The 21,708-nt window shown below is 38.4% G+C and overlaps 2 protein-coding genes across 2 annotated transcripts in view; one reads left to right on the forward strand and one right to left on the reverse strand.

The window, feature by feature from the left end:
- LOC146001785 (TBC1 domain family member 31) overlaps window positions 1-21,708 on the reverse strand; it is a 148,756-nt gene that overhangs the window by 71,407 nt on the left and 55,641 nt on the right. The gene's annotated exons all lie outside the window — the stretch shown is intronic.
- Window positions 1,626-20,133, forward strand: LOC146001184 (charged multivesicular body protein 4b-like). Its single transcript, XM_083138479.1, has 5 exons — window positions 1,626-1,985; window positions 4,386-4,563; window positions 10,704-10,818; window positions 11,907-12,039; window positions 19,579-20,133. Exons 1-5 carry the CDS (start codon window positions 1,805-1,807, stop codon window positions 19,635-19,637), a joined length of 666 nt encoding a protein of 221 aa, XP_082994605.1. The 5' UTR covers window positions 1,626-1,804; the 3' UTR covers window positions 19,638-20,133.

A 21,708-nucleotide genomic window follows, 5' to 3' on the forward strand; every position in this document is an offset into this window, starting at 1 on the left:
CTGCATGTAATAATTGGCGGTCAAGTATGGAAATCGAGAAAAAAAAATGAAATAAACTATGTTTTCTTAACGTAATGTTACCCTACCATAAGAATGATAGCTCCACGTAAGACTCCATTTTCTCAACATGAAGAAATTAACAGGCAAGACAAGGTATAGTTCTCTTAGCTAAAATATTAATTTTTCTTTGTATTTATGCTAATGGAACCTAACCTAACAGGCCTAACCTAACCTCATAGGCATACCTCGTCTGACGTCAGCAAGATTGTTGTGCGTAAAGGAAGACCATTAACGAATTGCGAAAAAAAGATGGTTCCGAATTGCTGTGTATGGACAATCACCGTGGTAAATCGCAAGGTTATTTTACAAGTTCTACATGTAAATGTACAATTTTAACAAGTGACCGCCAAATATGAACTACAGATACGTCATCAGGACACCGAAATTAGTAAGTAGGTGAAATTTTATAGAAATTGGAGAGTGGTCCGGTATTGTAAACTCATGCCTTTACCTGCAGATGGCACGAGCGTCGAAAGTCACGCGGTCTCGCCAGTGTTTCCAAATGTGCCTTTTTGTCCGTGGGGCTATCGTGAATGTTTTTTGGGGCTATCCATCAATGGTTCATGGGGCTATCGTGAATGGTTTTTGGGGCTATCCGTCAATGGTTCGTGGGGCTATCGTGAATAATTTTGGGGGCTATCCGTCAATGGTTTGTGATGACATAATGCACACGAAAGTAGGTATTTTTCGGCTAAGAAGGTTGAAACACTGCATACCCACTCCAAATCGACAAAACAAGCACGACGCGCGATGATCCATGACGAGTGCGCGCCATATTGTCTGTTACCCAAGCGGAACAAGCAAGACAAATAATGACTCGTAATATGAAAAGTTGACACTATTCATGGAAAAAGGCATAACTTCACCTTAAAGAATCTTCCGCAATGCAGAATAGGTAAGTATCAATGCTAAAAATAACGAAATAAACGAGTTAGAGGTGTTCGGGCGATATCGCATAATTACCAATCATTCTATTCTATTCCGTAACAAGATGACGTGTTCTATGCTACTGTCGAATGAAATATCAACAATGTAGTCCACAGAACGAGAATAAATTACAGTACATTACATTAAAAATGGTTCAACAAGAACTGACAATACCACAGCTGACGTTCAAGATACGTTAAATACTACATACAGAAACATAGGGTGTACCTTAAACCAGTGCAAGACAACTCCTCATACATGTATATTTAATCAGACCTTTCCATTTATAGAGCAAAAATACATATTCCTTTAAACTGTTTCAAATTTAACGCACAAAATAATTCCAGTGATAATTCGCTCTTGCCGCGTCCAGTCCCAAATCGACTAGGCGAAGGTCGAATATGATCTCGATTTTTATCGATATAATAGTTTTCTTTTCTTTTATTGACGGTGTTTTATAAATCCAATAATCAATTAAGTGTAAATAAACATTGCCAAATTATTTTTTTAACATGACGCTGCCACTTTTTATTATGTACATAATCTAAATTTAAGCGAAAATCCATTCAACGTCCTATGACTTTCAGCATGCTTTGAGTCATAGGTCGTTTGTATGACGTCATTTTTCGTAATCGCAACTGAACTTCCGGTAATGTTGTGGGCAAGCAAAGAAGAATTTGTTGTGGCTGAAAATTGAATTGTGTTTCTCTGATATGTGGTGAAAATTGCAGCTGAGACACAGAAGAGCAATTTCATTGTGAAAAGTTTTGTACTCTTTATATTTACTGGCATCTTTTTTTTTATTTTAACAGTCAACATGAGTTTCCTAAACAAAATGTTTGGTGGCAAAAAAGGCGATAAGCCTATTACTACAGGCGAGGCGATTCAGAAATTGCGTGAAACAGAAGAAATGCTTATGAAAAAACAGGACTTTCTGGAAAAGAAAATTGTACAGGAGTTAGATACTGCGAAAAAGAATGGCTCAAAAAATAAACGAGGTGTGTGTATTGTTTTGTATGTATATCATGAAGTGTAATTTGATCAAATGTATTTGACAGGCATATTTTCGTTAGATAGAAATTACTGTTGCTGAAATTTGCAATTAATGAAAAATATAATCAGTGTGTGTTTAAGCATGTAACAAAGTGCACAGCTCATTTTCTTGTTGGTTAAGAAGTTGCACGATTTTTGTTGCATGTCTGTTTGATATGCTGTCCAGATGCAGACGTTTTTCTTCGAGCACATAAGTTTACATGAGAACGTTATCACAGAAGCAATAATTCAGATATAAGCTATTGCATGTTAGGCAACATTACTAGGCCTACATTTCAACAGTTTTGTTTTATTAAATTTTATTGTTGCCCGTAACTGCTTTCACCAGGTGGTGAGAATAGTGGAAAGTACTGAAAACCTTAAATAACATTATCACTTGTCGGAAGTATTTATTGCAGTAATTTTAATGCTAACAGCCTAAAACCTGATCTGCCTAACCCAACCATGAAAGCATTTTGGAATGTAATACCCCTACATACCCATGTCATGTGACATTAGGACCAGCACTCCATATCTGAACACCTTGCAACATTTTTTCATCTCCTTGGTGTGCAAGGAAGACAAGTACTTTTTTCTGCCATGAAAATAAATGCACCACCTGGTGAAGCTAGTCACTCAGTTTTTGTTTTTCTTAATCAGAACTTTTAAAAAAAATATTCACTTCAGATTTTCAACTTGACATGTTCTATTGAAAAGTATGAAATCTATGAGGTTTTCATATGAAAGGGAATACGGTTCATTCATTCATTTCTGTTGACCAGAAAATTGTATGCTGTCACTGTCAAGTGGTAATATATCATAAACTCGTAGCCTACTTGACAATTATAAACTTGAACATAGATGAAAGGTATGGGAGAAATATTGGCAGTGCCATAGTGATAACTTAAGCTATTTTGTACTATATATAGATATATCTATAGCTGTGACAGAGTTAAATATGTGTAAGGAATTAGCTTCTTGGTTGTCATATCGGAAGAACACTTGAATCCATGTACTGGAATGTGGTTTGCATAACATTGAGAGATGCCATTACATTATGAGAAAAATTTGGATTTAGGCTTAGATTTTACTATTATCACAAGAAGTTCTTGAAGGAGGCTCGGTAAAAATCTGATATTCCCCGGACACCTATAACTTCTTCATTTTGTCGATTTTTGACATTTGTACTTACCTATCTGCTTCGCGGAACATTCTTTAAGGTGTATTCACGTTTTTTTGATCAAAGTAATTGCAATTTTTCACATTATGAGTACTTCTTTCTCGTAGTCTTTTCCCTTGCCTGAGACACAATATGGCACGCACACCTTCCTACATAATCGCAGGTTGTGCTTGTGTTTTGTCGATTTTCAGTTATGCAGTTTTTCAACCTTCGGAACCCAAGAAATATCCGTGAAGAAGGCTCATCTGATGTATTTTTTTCAAAAAAACTTTTTTGCATTGTTTTACGAAGAAAATTGTAATGTTTCGTGGCGCTATCCGTGAATGGTTTTTGGGGCTATCCGTCCCAGAATTGGTGGGAAATTTAAACTAAAAAATTATTTTGGTTTGAAATGTTTGAGTCCAAATTTCCCACCGATTCCGGGCTCCGCCCCTGGGGTAATTGCCCTACCACCTGCTACTGTGTCTCCGCTCCGGCTTCCCGGCTTTTTCTCTATAGAGTCCCTGTTAAAGGCATGTTAGAAATTGGCCGGAGTCACCTGCCCCCAAATGAGCCCCAAACTTTTAAATTTAAAAAAATCCGTTTCCAGGATACAGAAAACTTACCTGAATTTCACCACGCATCCACGACACGTCATGTTAGGCATATACCCACAGCCCATTCCTTCTAACGAGTAGCTTACATTCACTGCCACATTTTCAACATTCCTTTCCATTCTTCACGATCCCGTGTTCAATTAAATTAAAAATCCACTGGATCTCCCACACCCGGTACAAATTTCACCACGCATCCAAGACACGTCATGTTTCTAACTTTCGTTGCAAACGCAGACAGTTCGAAACACTGGACACCCAATGAACATGAACAAAACACAATCACGACGCGTGTTGATGTACAAAGGTGTACATGCCAAACACTATTGTCCGTCGGAGAATTAATTTTCAACAAAGAACATGAATTTCCGCTATGAAACATTCCCACATCACACAAAACACCTTCAAGATGTTAGACAATGCTACAGGAACTTATTACCGTAAGTAGTTTCTTCTGTAAAAATGAAGAAATCTGTCCGGGGAGTATCAGATTAGTACTGGAGGCTCTTGTGTGAAAAATACTAAAATAGGTATGCTCTGGTTATATATTTGTTTTAACATTTCTTTCATTCTTTTTTTCTCTCAAATTTCAGTTGCAATTCAAGCTTTAAAAAGGAAAAAGAGATATGAGAAGCAGCTACAACAAATAGATGGAACTTTATCAACAATAGAAATGCAACGCGAGGCCTTGGAAGGAGCTAACACTAATACAGCAGTACTGCAGACTATGAATGAGGCAGCTAAAGCACTGAAGGATGCACACCAGCATATGTACGTTTCTTACTTGTTTAATTTGAAGTTCCTTTCATAATTTTGCTTTTATTTCCCTCTGTAGTCATGGTCAAGTTAAATGGCATTTAACATATTTTATTTTTACTGACCAATGCATGTTTAAGATTAAGGAATTGCCAACCTCGGTGGCAAAGTGATTAGCACAGCATGCTGCAATGCCAGGGATCCTGGGTTTGAATCCTGACCTGGGTGTGTTTTGTGAGTGTCCCTTTGTTACAATTGGCCAAAAGTGGCATAAAATCGATGCTAAATAACAAAAATTCAATCAATCTGTCAAGGATTAAGAAGTTGATTAAAATTTCAATCTCCGCGAAACGTCTCAAATTTGTTTTACCTTGTTTGCAGGAACATTTGTCCTGAAATACGTAACGTGGAAATTAGGCTCCACAAACTCATCTTTTAGTTATTTAAAAAAAGTGATTGATTGATTGATTTGCTTTATTTTATTTATTAGCCACTTTGGGCTAATCTGCGAAGATGGGGATGAGTGATGATGTTATGAAATTGATGAATGGACACCCACAATTATCCATGTCCAGGCCGGGAATTGAACCCAGACCCCTGGCATTGGAGCGCGATGTCCTAACCACTCTGCCACTGGGGCTGGCATTTAAAAAGAATGAGGCAAGCAAAATTTTTAATGTCTTTGTAAGATGAGAGTAATTCCTTCTAGCTGGATTGGATGTATACCTTAAGTGTTTGCACAGATGGTGGTCAAACACACTAGAATCGAACTAAAACACCTGTTCCATAAGACAGCATAATATGATTCCTAGCCGGACCCCGTGGCCGAGTGGTTAGCACATCGTGCTGCAATGCTAGGGGTCCCAGGTCGAATCCCGCTAGGGCTTAGTTGTTTGTAAATGTCCTTTCGTCAATTTCATCGTTTCATCCCTCATCCCCATCTTTGCAAATTAGCCAAGAGGCACAAAAGGCGAAGTAAAATAAATCAAATCATAATATGATTCCTACTTTGGGTTTAATGAAAATATATGGAATGAATATAACAAATGTCAATTGCAACAAAAAAAATGTACATGTTACCCTGTCTATATTATTTTTTATATTTTTTGGATGTTTTGCAATGGTGTTTTTTATGTATATAGGACAAAACATAATAGAAGATGCAAAAATACGCAAGCCTAAGTACATCTTCATTACTGTCAAATAATTATTTAATTGGACACACGAACACAACATATGTACATCTTTACACATGGGAAGAAGTGAATGAATACTTGAGGTGTAATAATAAAGGACAAACTAACCAAAACATAAGATTCCTCGTCTAAGCAGGTCTTTCTGTTATGCAGTACACTCTTGTCAAAGTTTATATTCATAAAAATAGAATGTATATATATATATAAAAATCAAAGAAGGTAAAAGGAAACACTCACCGGACAGTAGAAAAATTCACAATTTTCGCTAATTTCATAGCATCATCGGTGTGAGGAGAAATAGACGGAACCGGAAGTTGGGGCACTGCAGAGTTGCCAGGTCCCCATCGAAGAAGAAGCGGTGCGTAGAACGGAAAAAACACTGTTTCGTCACCAGGCTCGTCGTAAACTGTGAGTGTGTAGGATGAGTAGGGTGGGCAGGAGGTTTGGGATGGCTAGGGAGGGAAGGTGGGTGAGGGATGGGTATTACTGGGTGGCCTTGTTCAGGCCAGGTGGAGTGGTTGCACTCATGGCCGATATATAGGCCCTCTCCCATCTTTTGCGAACAGAGGTGTTGGCTGGTTGGGGTAGGAGGTGGATGATCGCTACCCGGAAGCAGTCGTTGAAACTGATGTTGTGGTGGTTGGTGTGGACGGCGACAGTGAAGTCCAGGTTGTGGGTGGAGGAGCGGTGGTTATTGATGCGGAGGTTGAGGGCCGTTGATGTTTCCCCCAGGTAAAAATCACAACAGATGTTGCAGGTGAGGATGTAGATAAGGTTTGAGGCATGGCAGGTCCCTTTGGGATGGAGGGTAAATTTGCCAGTGGCCGTGTGCACCTGAAGGGTGTGAGAAGTGATGAGGATGGGGCAGGTCTTGCACCTGGGGCGGTTGCATTTATGGGCAGGGGGGTGTTGGATGTGTGGTGAAGGAGTGTTGTGGACCAGGATGTTTTGGAGGTTGGGGGGGCGTTTGAAAACCACTCTGGGTTTGTCGGGAAATATGTTTTTGGTTTCAGGATCACTGTGGAGAATTGGGAGAAGAGAATGCAGTGTGTGCCTGATTTTGTTGAGGTGGGGATGATATTGGGTGATGAGTGCAGGTGGGTTGGTGGCAGCAGGTTTCTTGGTGGTAGTGGTATGTGAGACAGCTCGCGATATTTGCTTGGTGACCAGGATGGAGGGATATCCACGGTTAACCAGGGCCTGATGTAGGCGGAGGTTATAATTCTGGCGGGAGGTGGGTGAAGTGTTCAGGTGCTGTCCCCTGAGGGCCAGAGAGAATGGAATGGCTTTTTTGGTGTGGAACGGGTGGGAGCTGGAGAAGTGTAGGTATTGCATGTGGTTGGTGGGTTTTATGTGGATGGAGGTAGTCAGGTGTCCTCCCTCGATGTGCACGTCCACATCCAGGAAGGTGATCTGGTTGGGGGAGTGCGTCCAGGTGAATTTGAGGGAACGGAAGTGGTTAAGTTGGTCCAGGAAAGCTGACAAGGATGGTTCTCCATGTGTCCAGAGCATGAAGATGTCGTCGATGAAGCGGAGCCAGAGGAGGGGTTGTAAGAGGGGTTGAGCAAGAGTTTTTGGCTACCCAACCCCTATATATCGGCCATGAGTGCAACCACTCCACCTGGCCTGAACAAGGCCACCCAGTAATACCCATCCATCACCCACCTTCCCTCCCTAGCCATCCCAACCCTCCTGCCCACCCTACTCATCCTACACACTCACAGTTTACGACGAGCCTGGTGACGAAACAGTGTTTTTTCCGTTCTACGCACCGCTTCTTCTTCGATGGGGACCTGGCAACTCTGCAGTGCCCCAACTTCCGGTTCCGTCTATTTCTCCTCACACCGATGATGCTATGAAATTAGCGAAAATTGTGAATTTTTCTACTGTCCGGTGAGTGTTTCCTTTTACCTTCTTTGATTTTCACTTAGCCCTTTTGGCCCTCCTTGCTTTTATCCATTATATATATATATTAGGGATGGGTCGATATGAAGTTTTGGCCGATACCGATAAAGTACCAATATAAAATTTACCGATAACTGATATTCTACCGATCCGATATAAAATTAGAAATGGTCCTTGAAGAACCTGAAAGGTTCACTGACCTCTTTAATAAATGTGTGTTTCAAGGTGACTGCAGTGCAAGATAAATTGCATATTTAGACATTTATTTTTTTAGAAAGTAGGGCATGAATATTATCCATAAAAATTACAACAAAATGGCAGAATTTTGCACTAAATTATCAGATAATAATCGATATATCGGATCGGTAAAATAATTGGTAATTTTACCGATACACCGATATGCCTATATCGGCCGATACCGATAGAGTACCGATTAATCGGTCCCATCCCTATTATATATAACAGGTGCGGCAGTGAAACGGGCGATTTGGCAACCCTGGAAATAGCAAGTTATGTAAGGAATCAGATAACGGGAGTGGTGCCATCTGGACAACAAACCTTTGCCATTGACACTGATATCGTTGTTCAGTCGAGATGGCGTCGTGGACCGGTGAACACCTAGCTTTGGCCATAAAGGTTCACCGGTCCACGATGCCATCTCGACTGAACAACAGTGTCAATCGCAAAGGTTTGTTGTCCAGATGGCACCACTCCCGTTATCTGATTCCTTACATAACTTGCTATTTCCAGGGTTGCCAAATCGCCCGTTTCACTGCCGCACCTGTTACTGTATTAGATGAGTACAGTGCTCAAAGCTAGGAGGAGATGTTCACAAACCATCTCCCCAGCTGTCTCATTGTCACCATGTTAATCCATAGGAGCAGCTAACCCCAAGTCGCATCCAAACATCCCCCTTGAAGTGTTGATGTGTGTATAATAGTAACAATGATAAAATCACGCTCCTCGTAGTAAGAGTCCAGATCTTGGTGCTGCCTACAAGTACAAGGGAAGTTTTCTCCACCTTGTTGCAGTACCAGAAATATTCAATGAAGACTAATTGCTTCCAGGCATTTAACATGTAACCTTCAACAATGCAACGTATAATTCCTACCATGTATCAGTATATGCAAAATGCAAAGGATTTAAGGTAAAAACTACTAGTGTGCTGTATGTAAATTTCCAAATGCAACCTGTAACATCCTGAGTTAGAAGCTACATGAAGGAGAATTTGGAACTTGTGTGCTCTAGTACCACTTGTACTTAATAATACATCTTGAAAAGGTAAAGTTCGCTGTGCACAGTGCCAAGAAGGCATATAGGGGAACGAAGAGGTTAGGGCATCACACATTCTCAACCCTTGTTTTGGAGGTGATGTTATACCAATATCATGCAAATGATTTTGATATGGGAACCATTTGGCAAGAAAAAATTATCCTTCTATAAAAGGAATTATGGTATAATTTAACAATACAGGAAATTTCTCCAATTTGTTTGAAATTTCGGATACTTACTAATTTGGGCCTCCTAATCATGAATCTGCAGTTAAAATTTGGCGCTCACGTATAGAAATTCCTGATTTGTGTGGAGTTAACACCGGTATGATTATCCATACACTACTGTGGTAGCCATATTTCATGTGGACAAGTGAGGTTCAGTATTCGTTGCGTACTTGTTGCTGTGTCTACAGCGTTGCCGCATTGTTACTATTTCATTTGGAGATCATTGATCGTGGAAGAATGGAGGTGGAAAGCACTGAAAAGATCGTTAATGTGGTGCATATTTCTTTCTGTGCTCCAGATTTATGTTATGTTAGGTCAATAACCCCAGGGGCGGAGCCCGGAATCGGTGGGAAATTTGGACTCAAAAATTTCAAACGGCAATATCTGAACTTCAGTCGGCTATACATTGGTAAATAGTTCTTTCTGCGCTCCAGATTTATGTTCTTCGCAATTAGCATCACATAATGTTCACAAAAAACAAAAAAAAGTCCGAAATCGAGGGTGTAGAAATAAGCACTTAATTTCGATTATTTTGCTATTTCCCCGTGTGAGCGCCAAATTTTAACTGCAGATTCATGATTAGTGGGCCAAAATTGGTGAGTATGCCGAATTTCAAACAAAATGGAGAAATTCCTGGTATTGTAAAATCGCTCCGGAATTACATACATTTTTCTTTATGGCAATTAGAAATTAAACTTTATCTTTTTACATGTGGTTATCTTATCAATTTTAAATAAAAGCCTAAATTCTGTAAAAAATATCAAGGTAACTTATTTCTACCACAGTAAAACATTCAGAAACAATAAAGAAAAATGTTTAAAAAAATAGTCATAAGTCATAAGTTCACCATAACAAACCATATCTCAACATAGTAGCGATTTTTTAAAATCTATTTTGCTTTCGAATTATTCAATAATGAGATAAAATCAGACAATATAGTCTAAAAACCATTCACATTTGTTATTATGAAACTTTGTAAAAGTTATGTCAGCCTGTATTTGATTCTGGAAAGAAAAGTATCAATAAAGAAGGAGGTGAAAAAATTATCATCACGGCCACTAAAGAAAGATGACAGAGGCCTAAAATCAGAAAAATTTGTAAGTATTTTTTTATTTCTTTATCCCAGGTTGCGTATGCATTTTACCGAAGGTATAACACACGTCATATTCAGATATTTTGCATAAAGTGCTTGAAAAACGTGTCATAATGTGATTCAGCACCATACTCTGTTTGCTTTTACCCTTCCAGGGTGACTTCCTCCCCCGAACCCATTTATTTGAACAAGTTCCGAGGTTCGAAACCCTGGCATGTGTGTTCTTAGTAAATGTCCCTTCATCAATTTCACCTAATCATCACTCATCCTCATTGTTGCAATTAGCCAGAAGTGGCAGAAATGTGTTGGGAAATAAAATTACATATGTTAATGTAAATGGTACTAAGTATACCAAATTGACATACCTTGTCCTATGAATTAATTGATTCTCAATGTATTGGCATTTGTTTTCATGTATTTCATCAAGTGTTTTATTTATTTATTTTCGTCGTTTTCCTGCAGGGATGTGGACAAGGTTCATGACATGATGGATGATATTGCTGAACAGCAGGATGTTGCTCGGGAAATATCGGATGCAATTTCCAATCCTGTAGCCTTTGGTCAAGATATAGATGAGGTAAGTCCTATTCTATAGAGTCAAACAATTTTTAATGTGTCTTTGTCCTTTTTCCAATAGAGAAATTCTCTATTTTGTATCTTCATAGTTGAAGCATAAATGTGTAAAAAATGAATTAATGATCGAACAGTTTCTGAATATCCTTCCATTAGAGGAATGCTTCTGATTAATTCATGAGTAGAAGTATTGTTTAAAACTGAATTATGTAACTTGTCAATGTTTGTGTGTGTTGCATTTGTAGTCGATGTAGGATGACAGGAGACAGTCATGTCAAACTCTTTTCTTACATAGCGTTATTTAACTATCAAATCAAAATTCGACTGAAATATGAACTTTATTATTATTATTAGTAGTAGTAGTAGTATTATAGTCACCGATGGTACTGATGATTTATGTATGTCGCAAATAGAATGGATTTATTTTAAATGACAACATTACATTAATTGTTGGTTTGACTCGCCATATAGTTTGGAATAAGTAAAATCACAAATAAACTAAGAAAAATAAACTCATTAATCATAACAATTACAATATGTAAATTTCATGATGAATACAAATCTTCACAATTAAATATTCTGAATAAATACCATATTGCATCATAATTATAATAGCACCCATTAGAAAATATAAATATGTCACCTCTGCAGTTGAACTCGTTGACTGGTCAATTCAATCTCGCATGGACATTGGTGTTCATTTGCGAGTGTCCTTGCATCAATTTCAAGTAATTGTCATTCATTGTCATGTTACGAATAAACTATATTCTGTCTCAAGAATCTCTGGAGCGAGAAACAAAAACACATCTCCGTGCAAGTTGCGACTCAAGAGGGCTCATGTGTTCGACAATGAACGCATGAGTGGGGAAGTGGTTGCAGATACCAAGCATTTACTTGCTTTCTCCCCCTTCTCCTTTATGCACGCCCTTGCTTCACGAGTTCCAGGCCCAGAGCATAAGCCCACAGACAAGCTAAATAAGAAAAATACAAGATGTGAACATATTGCGAAGTAAATAAGGGCATAAGCTTGTTTCAGGGGAGAGAAAACCAGTGTTTCAAGTTTTAAATAAGTGTTGTTTCCTTCCTTTTCAGGATGAATTGGAGAAAGAATTAGAAGAATTGGAGCATGAGGAACTGGAGAAGGAATTACTAGGTGTTGGTACTAATGTTCCTTCAGAACTGCCTGCAGTGCCAGCAGCGGAACCAAGCAGGGCCAGGCCAGCCAGTAAGTATTGCAGTACTAAGAACTAGGGATGGACAATATCGGAAATTTGATATCATGATATATTGCCAAGAAAATATCATGACAGACGATACAATGCAATATTTTTTCCATATCGTGATGATATATTGCCAACACGATATATATATTGCTAAAATATTGTGACGATATTTTGCCCACATGATATATATCACCAAATATCGTGACAATATATCGCCAACACGATATATATATTGCCAAATACCATGACGATATATTGCCAACATGATATACAGGGTGTCATTTTAGTGGCGCCCACGGACCACAGATTCGTGTAGAGGACATCTAAACAAACAACTTTTCTCAGTAACATTTTTCTCGTTGGTGCGTCAAGTTGACGCTACAGCCGTTCAAAACAGACCGTTTTGCCGCCTGGATGCTGGCAACCCAACACAACATTTGATCGTATCTGTGACGTCATTTCCTGCTGCAAAACAGCGCACGACAGTGTTGCAAGGAACACACAAATTTTGTGAAAAATGACAAACTACCAACCACATTATTAGCTGTAAAACGAAGCGAGAAATGCGTCCAGTAGACCGAACTTCATAGCCTACCAGCCAGAATATCAGCAGTCATCTCAGGGGAAGGTGGAAGAGAACCAACAATATGAGAAATGGTAAAAAAGTATTCAAAATGAAGTGTCATTAACGGATTTTGTTTCAGCCTACATGTCAGATATCAACAACAATAAATTTTATTGTTCTTACAACTTACATGTGGCTGTTTATATTTGCAAATCTCGTTGCAAGGTTGCTATCTACAGGTTTGTGTCCAGATGCCTTGTGGTACTTTTGTGCTGATAACGGAAGTATCCGAGGTTCACGTTGTTACATTACGGCTAAAACACGTACAACCACAATAACAATCTAATGATGAATCAGTAGCGAATATACTGCCCTGTTCATAGTTGCAAACTATTACATGTGTACCCGGTGCGTAGATATACACAGTCATCGGAGAGTTTGTTTTACTACTATTTATATCCCTGCATTTTCAACCATTTTTGTCCCATGCCTCATAATGCCCTGACTATACATTATATTATGTGTTGCTTACCTTTGAAATTTTGAATTCTTTCATTTCTATTTTGTCATCTGTTCAGTGTGTCACAGACAACTAGTATCAGAAGGACGAAGTGGATAGACTAAATTGTAGATATCAACTTGGCAACTAGATTTGCAAATATTTGATATGTAAGCTGAGACAAAATTCGATATGACTACTTCCACTTGAATTCTATTTTCTTTCTACCATTCTTCGTATCGTTTGTTTACTTCCTGTTAGGTAACAGAAAGTGTTTTCTCGTTTTGTTTTACGGTACATAATGTGTCTGATCGTAGCTATGTCATTTTTCACAGATTATGTGTGTTCCTAGCAACCCTGGAACGCATCGCTTCACGATGGGATATGACGTCACAAATGCAATCAAATGTTGTGTGTGGTTGCCAGCATTCAGGTGGCAAAATGGGCTTTTTTGAACGACTGTAGCGCCAAAACGATGCACCAATGAGAAAAATGTTGCAGAGAAAAGTTGTTTGTTTTGATGTCCTCTATACGTTTCCGTGGTCCGTGGGTGCCATTAAAATGACACCCTGTATATAGCTAAAATATCCTGATGATATATTGCCGAGCATTAGTAAGAACAAATTTCTTGAGCGCTCATACTAGGTTTGTAAGTTTAGCCTAATCAAAATTGGAGATGCAAAGAAATTATATGTGCAGTTCATGATTTGGAATTTCTTAGGAAGAAGGGGGGGGGGGGTTGAAAACTGCATGTGTGAATGTATGAAAAGAGCATAATTCAATCACTGTGACCAACGAATGACAAAATTTAACTGATGGTATGTATGAATTAATAAAAATAGTGTATATTGACTGTTAGCACAGGTCGCCAGTACATTGGAGTTCCCGAGTTTTAACTTTTCCCGCATTATACATTTGATTTTCATGGTCCCAATACAGCAACAAGTTATAAAAATTTCCCAGATTTTATGTTTTCCTGCATTTTAATGTCTTGGTTCCCTGAAAAACTTAAACTTGATGTTCCACTCTGTATTTTTCAGCTTTATGGTATGTTTGATACCCACCATTGTCACCAAAAAAAATTAGTTCAACTGACAAGTCTGTCAGACTATAGTGATAAGGGGTAAATAGAAAAGGACAATGGATAAGGAATTGTTAAAATTCTGTTTAACAAAGACGTAACATACCATTCCTTGCAGTATCATGTTCATGAGTTTTACTTTTTAAAAAATGCAAAGTGTTTTAAGTGTTAAAATATTCTAAATACTTGTGCACACTGCAGGTCGTTCACAATGTTCAAAGCCGTTAAATAGAACATTATTGTAATATATTGTAAGAGGCGAACCAATCATGATGAAACTGAATAAGTGTTTATAATATTACATGAAGTCCACTTTTGTTATTACTGAAAGATCCAAAACTTGGCTTTTAAAAGCTAGAGACAGAATACAGTTCAATTTTCAGCAGAAAATTGAACTATATATTTTTTTTTAATAGTGTTTGAAAATTTTGTAAGCCTTATATTCATCATTCTTTCAGCAAATTATTATTACTAATATAACATCCATTACGTGTTAGAGCAATGCATCTAGTGGTAAATTTTCTCTCAGCTTGAGCAACACTGTTCACCAACATTTTAATGAGTTACAATTAGGGCTCCGTCGATACTACTCTGAACTAGGGATGGCCAAATCCGGATCCTGGCGGATCCGGAATTTTCATATCCGGATCCAGAAGTTTCGGATCCGGATCCAAAACTTTCGGATCCGGATCCGGTTTGCCATTCCACATGCGCTTCTTTGGAAAGTAAGAATGTGCTTATAACATATTGTTAGCTGCTAATATACATATATATATATATATATATATATATATATATATATATATATATATATATATAATATACATACACACATATATATAGTGTGTGTGTGCGCGTGCGCGATTTGTAATTAATTAATACACTTACAAGGGAGGTCTAAGTCTCCCCCTCCGATTTCCATGAAACTTGGCAGGAGTAGAGAGGCCCCCTCTCAAATGTCAAGATGAGGAGAAATTGAAGTGGGGATCTGACCCCGAAACCACGTAAATATGGCATAGGAAGAAACAGGGAGCATAGGGCCTCTCTATACACGTGTCAAATTTCATGGGAATCGGAGGGGGACACAGAGGTCAGATGATTCCCACGTCAATTTGTCCTCATCTTGATATTTGAGGCGGGTTTTGCCCCCTAAAACAGTTTTTTAGCCGAAACAAGAAGAAACACGTATTTCTTCCTTTGGCCCCCTCTATTCACCTGCCAAGTTTCATGGAAATCGAAGGGGGACACATGGGTCAGATCCCCACTTCAATTTGTCCTCATCTTGACAATTGAGCGGGTTTCACCCTGTAAAACCGTTTTTTGGCTGAAACAAAAAAAACAGGTATTTCTTCCTTTGGGCGCCACTATACACCTGCCACGTTTCATGGAAATCGGAGGGGAGCACAGGGGTCAGATACCCACTTCAATTTGTCCTCATATTGACATTTGAGAGGGGGTTGTCACCTAAAACAGTTTTTTAGCCGAAACAAAAAAAACACGCATTTCTTCATTTGGACCCGTTTATACACACCTGCCAAGTATCATGGAAATCGGAGGGGGACACAGGGGTCAGATCCTCACTTCAATTTGTCCTCATCTTGACATTTGAGGGGGTTTTGCCCCCTAAAACCGTTTTTTATCTGAAACAAAGAAACACGTATTTCTTCCATTGGGCTCCACTACACACCTGCCAAGTTTCATGGAAATCGGAGGGACACAGGGGTCAGATCCTCACTTCAATTTGTCCTCATCTTGACATTTGAGGGAGTTTTGCCCCCTAAAACAGTTTCTTAGCTGAAACAAAGAAACACGTATTTCTTCCATTAGGCTCCACTACACACCTGCCAAGTTTCATGGAAATCGGAGGGACACAGGGGTCAGATCCTCACTTCAATTTGTCCTCATCTTGACATTTGAGGGAGTTTTGCCCCCTAAAACAGTTTTTTAGCTGAAACAAAGAAACACGTATTTCTTCCATTAGGCTCCACTATACACCTGCCAAGTTTCATGGAAATCGGAGGGGGACACTTAGATAACCTCCCTTGTTAGTCTTACATTTTGTAATTATATAACACTGCATATATTATAATGTTTTATTTTAATTTGTAAAACTGTAACTGTAGAACAATTGTATAATTTTTGTATAACATTTCTATCTTGTTATATGTGTTAAAGGTTTCATCCTGGAATGGAATGTCTCACATTTATGTGTGTTTCCATTTCCAATACATTCGAATGAATACATATTCGTTTCAATGGCATTTACAAAATCACCTCTGACATTTTATGTTAAACAAGTAAGATTATTTTTGTGCACGAGTGTGTTAGCCGATGCGTAGCAAAGTATTTTAGGAACAACACTTGAAAAAAATTATTGTAGGACTAACTAATGAAAAATGTCTTTGTAATCGAAGATCATAATACCTTTTAAGGTGTGGTAATATTATAATGGGATTGAGATACGAAACTCTCGGATCCGGATCCAGATCCGAAACTTTCAGACCCGGATCCGGATCCAGATCCGTAACTTTTGGATCCGGATTTTTCGGATCCGGATCCGTTTGGCCATCCCTACTCTGAACCAATACCAATACTTGAAAATTGTAATAATTCAGAATTTCCATTAGTTCAGAATATTTATTAATTTTAATATTCAAATTTTCCATTGTAACTCTACCACAGCAATCTCACCACAGTTTTGCTTTAATATATTCATAATTTAAAATGAATTAATCATTGAATAAAAAAATCCATTTCTCCCCTCACCGTTGTTGCAGGAATAATGAAAATTATGCATTTCCAAGGTGTATAGGCTACATTTGAGTTTTTATTTTAAGTCTTTCTTATGCACAGAAAGGCTAATTGGGACTGGACCTACAGTTTAAAGTGGGATCCAAACTACTATGTGCCTCCACCGGGTATCAAACCTGGGACCCCTTCATTTCAAGGCGATGACGCTAACACTGTGGCATCGGGAAGGCTCTATGTAGGCTACATGAAAGTGTCATGTGATGTCAGTGATTTATATTCCAGCTAATTCTTTCCGATACAGATACATTGATATTCACTTCCCCGGGCCTTGAGGTTGTCGTTGGATCACGCATGATCAGCGTGATCCCATCACTACTGTTTTCTAGATCATACATACTACTATTTGCTTCCACCAGGAATAGAAACCAGGATCACTCGTGCAAGGGCAAGATCACTAACCATTTGATTATATGGGAGCTTTATTATAATAAATAAATGGAAAAAAATGGTATTAAAATACGAGGTGCATTCATATTCTAAGGTCTCTTTAATTTTTTCATGAATAGAACCAGTTATAAACATGAGAGTTGTTTGAGAAGAAGCATCCAGTCTTGAAGGTTGATGAGGCCAAATGGCAGCACGGTCCAGTTCATAGGAAGCCAGTGGCGCTGTCTAGTGAGGGACATGTTTTTGGTACTGTTATTATCAATTTTCTTCACATGCGTGGACTGAGACATGCTGTGGTGGTGTCATGGAAAAATGTGAGCTTGTGGGTGCAACAGTTTAAGGAAGGCCAAAGGTCATGTGAAAACAAACCAAAGGAGCCTTAACCATGAACCAGCAGTTCGTTACCACTATTGCCGAGAAAATGATGTTTTGGAACAGCGAAGGCTTTATACTCATTCATTGCTATCCTGAGGGTACCACAGTGACTGGTACCTTTTTTGAGGACCAAGTTGCTTACGGCATTGCGAGAGAAACAGCCAGAAAAGGCTGCAGCTGAAAGGGCCATTTTCACATGTTTCATGGGAAACAAATTTGAAATGATTCCACATCCACATGCTCTGTCCATATTCAAAGTTAGTCTCTCCATTTTCACACATTTTCAAGCTGTTGTGCTCTTGCATGAGCGATTGTACAGTTTACAAAACAGGCCCCTAAAGAAGCGTTTGCAGAGGCCATGCTATTGTGGCACCAGCTTTGTTAAAAATTTGTCCATCTAGAGGGTGATTATGTTGTGAAGTGACGATAGTTTCAACTTTCTGAGGTGAGTACATTTTTAAAAATAAATTAGAAGACCTTAGAACTTGAAGGCACCTCGTAATAATGTACGTGGGTCAGTCAAAAAGTTAGTTGCACAGCATGAGAATACAAACCAGGAGCGAACGTTCATGAAACTTCCATACAGAAGCTACTTTTCGATGTAGTCACTTCCTTTATTTAAACATTTGTTGAGGCGTGTCACAAGTTTGTCTATGCCTGCTGCGAAGGAGTCACGTCCAACGTCCGATAACCATTGACAGGTTGCAGCGTGCACCTTGTCATCCGAGTGATATTGTCGCTTTGCAAGTCCTTCTTTCATGGGTCCAAAAACATGGAATTCACAAGGTGCCAGATCTGAGCTATAAGGGGGATGATCCCATACTTCCTGCCGAAACATGCTCAGAAGATCCAACATTAGTCTTGCCGCATGCGGTCTCGCATTGTCATACAGGAGCACAATGCCTTTCGAAAGTTTACCTGGCCACAATAAGACAATGCATTAATAGTGGCACCTTTCAGCATGAATTCGGTATACACCACACCTACTCTGTCGAAAAACAGCATCAGCATTACCTTCCCTGCAGATGGAACTGTTCGGCACTTTATTCGAGTTGGGAATGTGGGATGTTTCCACTCGAGGGAGCTGCGTTTTATTTCAGGTGAGAAATGATGAACCCATGACTCGTCTCTGGTCACAATTTTCTCCAATAACTCCTGTCCTTCATGTTGATAACGTTTCAAAAATGCATAAGCACTGTCAAAACGCTTCCATTTGTGTTCGTCCGTCAATAGCTGAGGCACCCATCGCGCACAAACTTTATGGAATGATCGTATGCACACTTCCATGTGATATACAGAGTTCATTTGCGATTTTGTCTGTTTGCAAGAATGAGTTCATTCACGCGAGTGCTGATCTCCGCATTTGTCAAAGTTGATGGTCTTCCATCATGGTAAATGTCGTTGATATCTGTACGTCCGTTCTCAAACATGGTGCACCACTTTGCGATAGCTTGATGTGATATTGCATTTTCACCATACACTTTGTGCACCTGCCGATAAATTTCTGTGCAGTCACAACCTCTTGCCTACAAAAAATGAATCACTGCATGCACTTCCACTTTGGACGCCACCTGCAGCTGCCGAAACATGTTCACGACTGGTTAGCAAGCAACCTCCAACTGACACATCAATGCCGCTACGTCACGTTACATGTCTGCAGTGTTGCCAACCCGTTGCAAGAAAATATCCCTGTACCAAAATTTTGGATGGGGGTGTGCAAGTAATTTTTTGACTGGCCCACGTAAATCATCAAATGAAACATAAATTATGATAACTTGTACTCATATTGTGTGTGAAAATAATGTTTGCGTTTCTTTTTACAGAACAAAAAGAAGAGGAAATTGATGATGATATGAAAGAACTAGAAGCATGGGCATCATAAATAGTTCTGTTGGGAGTTAATCTGTCACTTTTGCACTGTTTAAGAGGACTGGCGTGTTTATATATGGGGCATAGATAACTTAATGCAAAACCTGTGCTTCTCTTATTCAGGAAAGTTAGTGAGATATTTTTTTCCCTAAAAAGAATAATAAAAAGTGAATATGAACATGATGCTACTTATACAACCTTTTTTTTAATGTTATTTCTTGCTTACTGTTATTAATACAAAAAAATCTTGATTCTACTGTAAATACCCATGAAAGGATGTTCATTACGATGACACTAAGGTGAAGTTTCTATGTATAAAGTGGATATATGTCTGTATAATATGGTATGTACTTGTTTTTATAATGAACAGACTTTATTTTTTGTGTTTGAATTATGAAATGATAGAAATAAATGCTGTGCTGATATAATTTATACAATCACTCTTTCTAATGCAGTAACATCAATCTGAGAAAGCAAATAAAACAATACGTCTCTGCACAATTGTTTAGTAATATTCCTTGTCATATTTTTTCTGATTACGAAGCAAATACATATATTGGGAAAATTAAGTGTTGGTAAACTGATATACTCCTCAAAGTGAAATAATTATATATATAGGATTTTTGAAAACAGACAGCTGTAGATACATTAGAGTTGGAGATTGATTGATAACTAACTAACTCTCTAGCCTTCTTAAACCCGAAGGTTCATGGCTACAGCAACACATGCCTTCCATCTGTCCCTATCCTGAACAAGATCTATATACTCTTTTCCATCCCTACTGATTTCCTTTAGGTCCATCTCAACATTATCCCTCCATCTTTGTCCTGGCCTTCCTACAGGTCTCTTACCATCAGGTTTCCCAACAAGAATCCTGTAGACTCCTCTTTCCTCTCCCATTCGTGCCACATGACCTGCCCACCTAAGTCTTCTTGATTTAATCATTCTAATAAACTCACCTGTCTCCTCATCCCTCTTAGGTCCAAATATTTCCCTAAGGATCTTATTTTCAAATACGCTCAATTTATGTTCCTCTTTCAATATAAGGGACCAAGTTTCACATCCATATAATAATACAGGCAAAATTACTGTTTTGTATATTTTAACTTTTAGTTTCTTAGATATTAAACGAGAAGACAAAAGTTTATGAAGGAAAAAGTAACATGCATTTCCTGAATGAAGCCTGCTTTTTATTTCCTCTTTAATATCATTTTCATTTGTTAATATTATTCCTAAGTACTTGAATTTGGAAACTGGTTCAAACGAGTTGTTATCAATAATTAGATTTTGATTATTACCTAACACTTGGTTTCGGCCTTGCTTACTTCCAAACCTATCTCTTTAGCAGTTTTGAAAAATATTTTAGCATTATTCTTAATTGTATTTATATCATCCCCTAATAAGTCTACATCATCTGCATATGCTAACAACTGAGTCACACCATTTAACTTTAGTCCTTCGTTAGTTTCTTTTACCTTCCTAACAGCATATTCTAAGGCAAAATTAAAGAGTAATGGAGATAATGCATCTCCTTGTTTTAACCCATCATGAATTGTAACTTTGTCACACACATTAATACCCAAACGAATTTTACTTTCTGTTTCACTGGTGCATACTTTTATCATACTAACAAGCTTCTTATTTATTCCAAACTCTACTAATATATTATATAATTTATCTCTTTTGACCGAATCATATGCTTTTTTGAAATCAATGAATAGCTGATGGACATTTTGATTATATTCTCACTTTTTCTCAAGTGTCTGATGTGAAAAATGTGATCTGTAGTTGATCTGTGCTTGGTTATTCTTTAGTCTTTTAATAACATCTTTAACTTCAGTCAAGTTAGGTTCTGGAACTAAAGGTTCTGCTGTGTGTACTTCATTTACTTCTGATTTATCTCCTACATGAACATTTAAGAGGTCATTAAAGTAGTTCTTCCATCTGTTTAACACATTGGGGTCTCATGACGGGCGTAGCCCGCAGTGCACTTAAAGTCAATGTGGACGAACGACGGGCATAGCCCATCCTGCGGTATGCAATCGCTTTGCCGATTGAACGACGGGCTATGCTCGTACTTCGTC

The sequence above is a fragment of the Lepisma saccharinum genome, chromosome 17 (genome assembly GCF_977018435.1).
Source record: "Lepisma saccharinum chromosome 17, izLepSacc3.1, whole genome shotgun sequence".
NCBI classification, from domain to species: Eukaryota; Metazoa; Arthropoda; class Insecta; order Zygentoma; family Lepismatidae; genus Lepisma; species Lepisma saccharinum.

Excerpts from the sequence above, each read along its gene's own strand:
- LOC146001184 (XM_083138479.1), top strand. The coding sequence starts at position 1,805 with ATGAGTTTCCTAAACAAAATGTTTGGTGGCAAAAAAGGCGATAAGCCT. Across the intron at positions 1,986-4,385 it reads TGGCTCAAAAAATAAACGAG|TTGCAATTCAAGCTTTAAAA; the intron begins GTGTGTGTATTG and ends CTCAAATTTCAG. Across the intron at positions 4,564-10,703 it reads AAGGATGCACACCAGCATAT|GGATGTGGACAAGGTTCATG; the intron begins GTACGTTTCTTA and ends GTTTTCCTGCAG.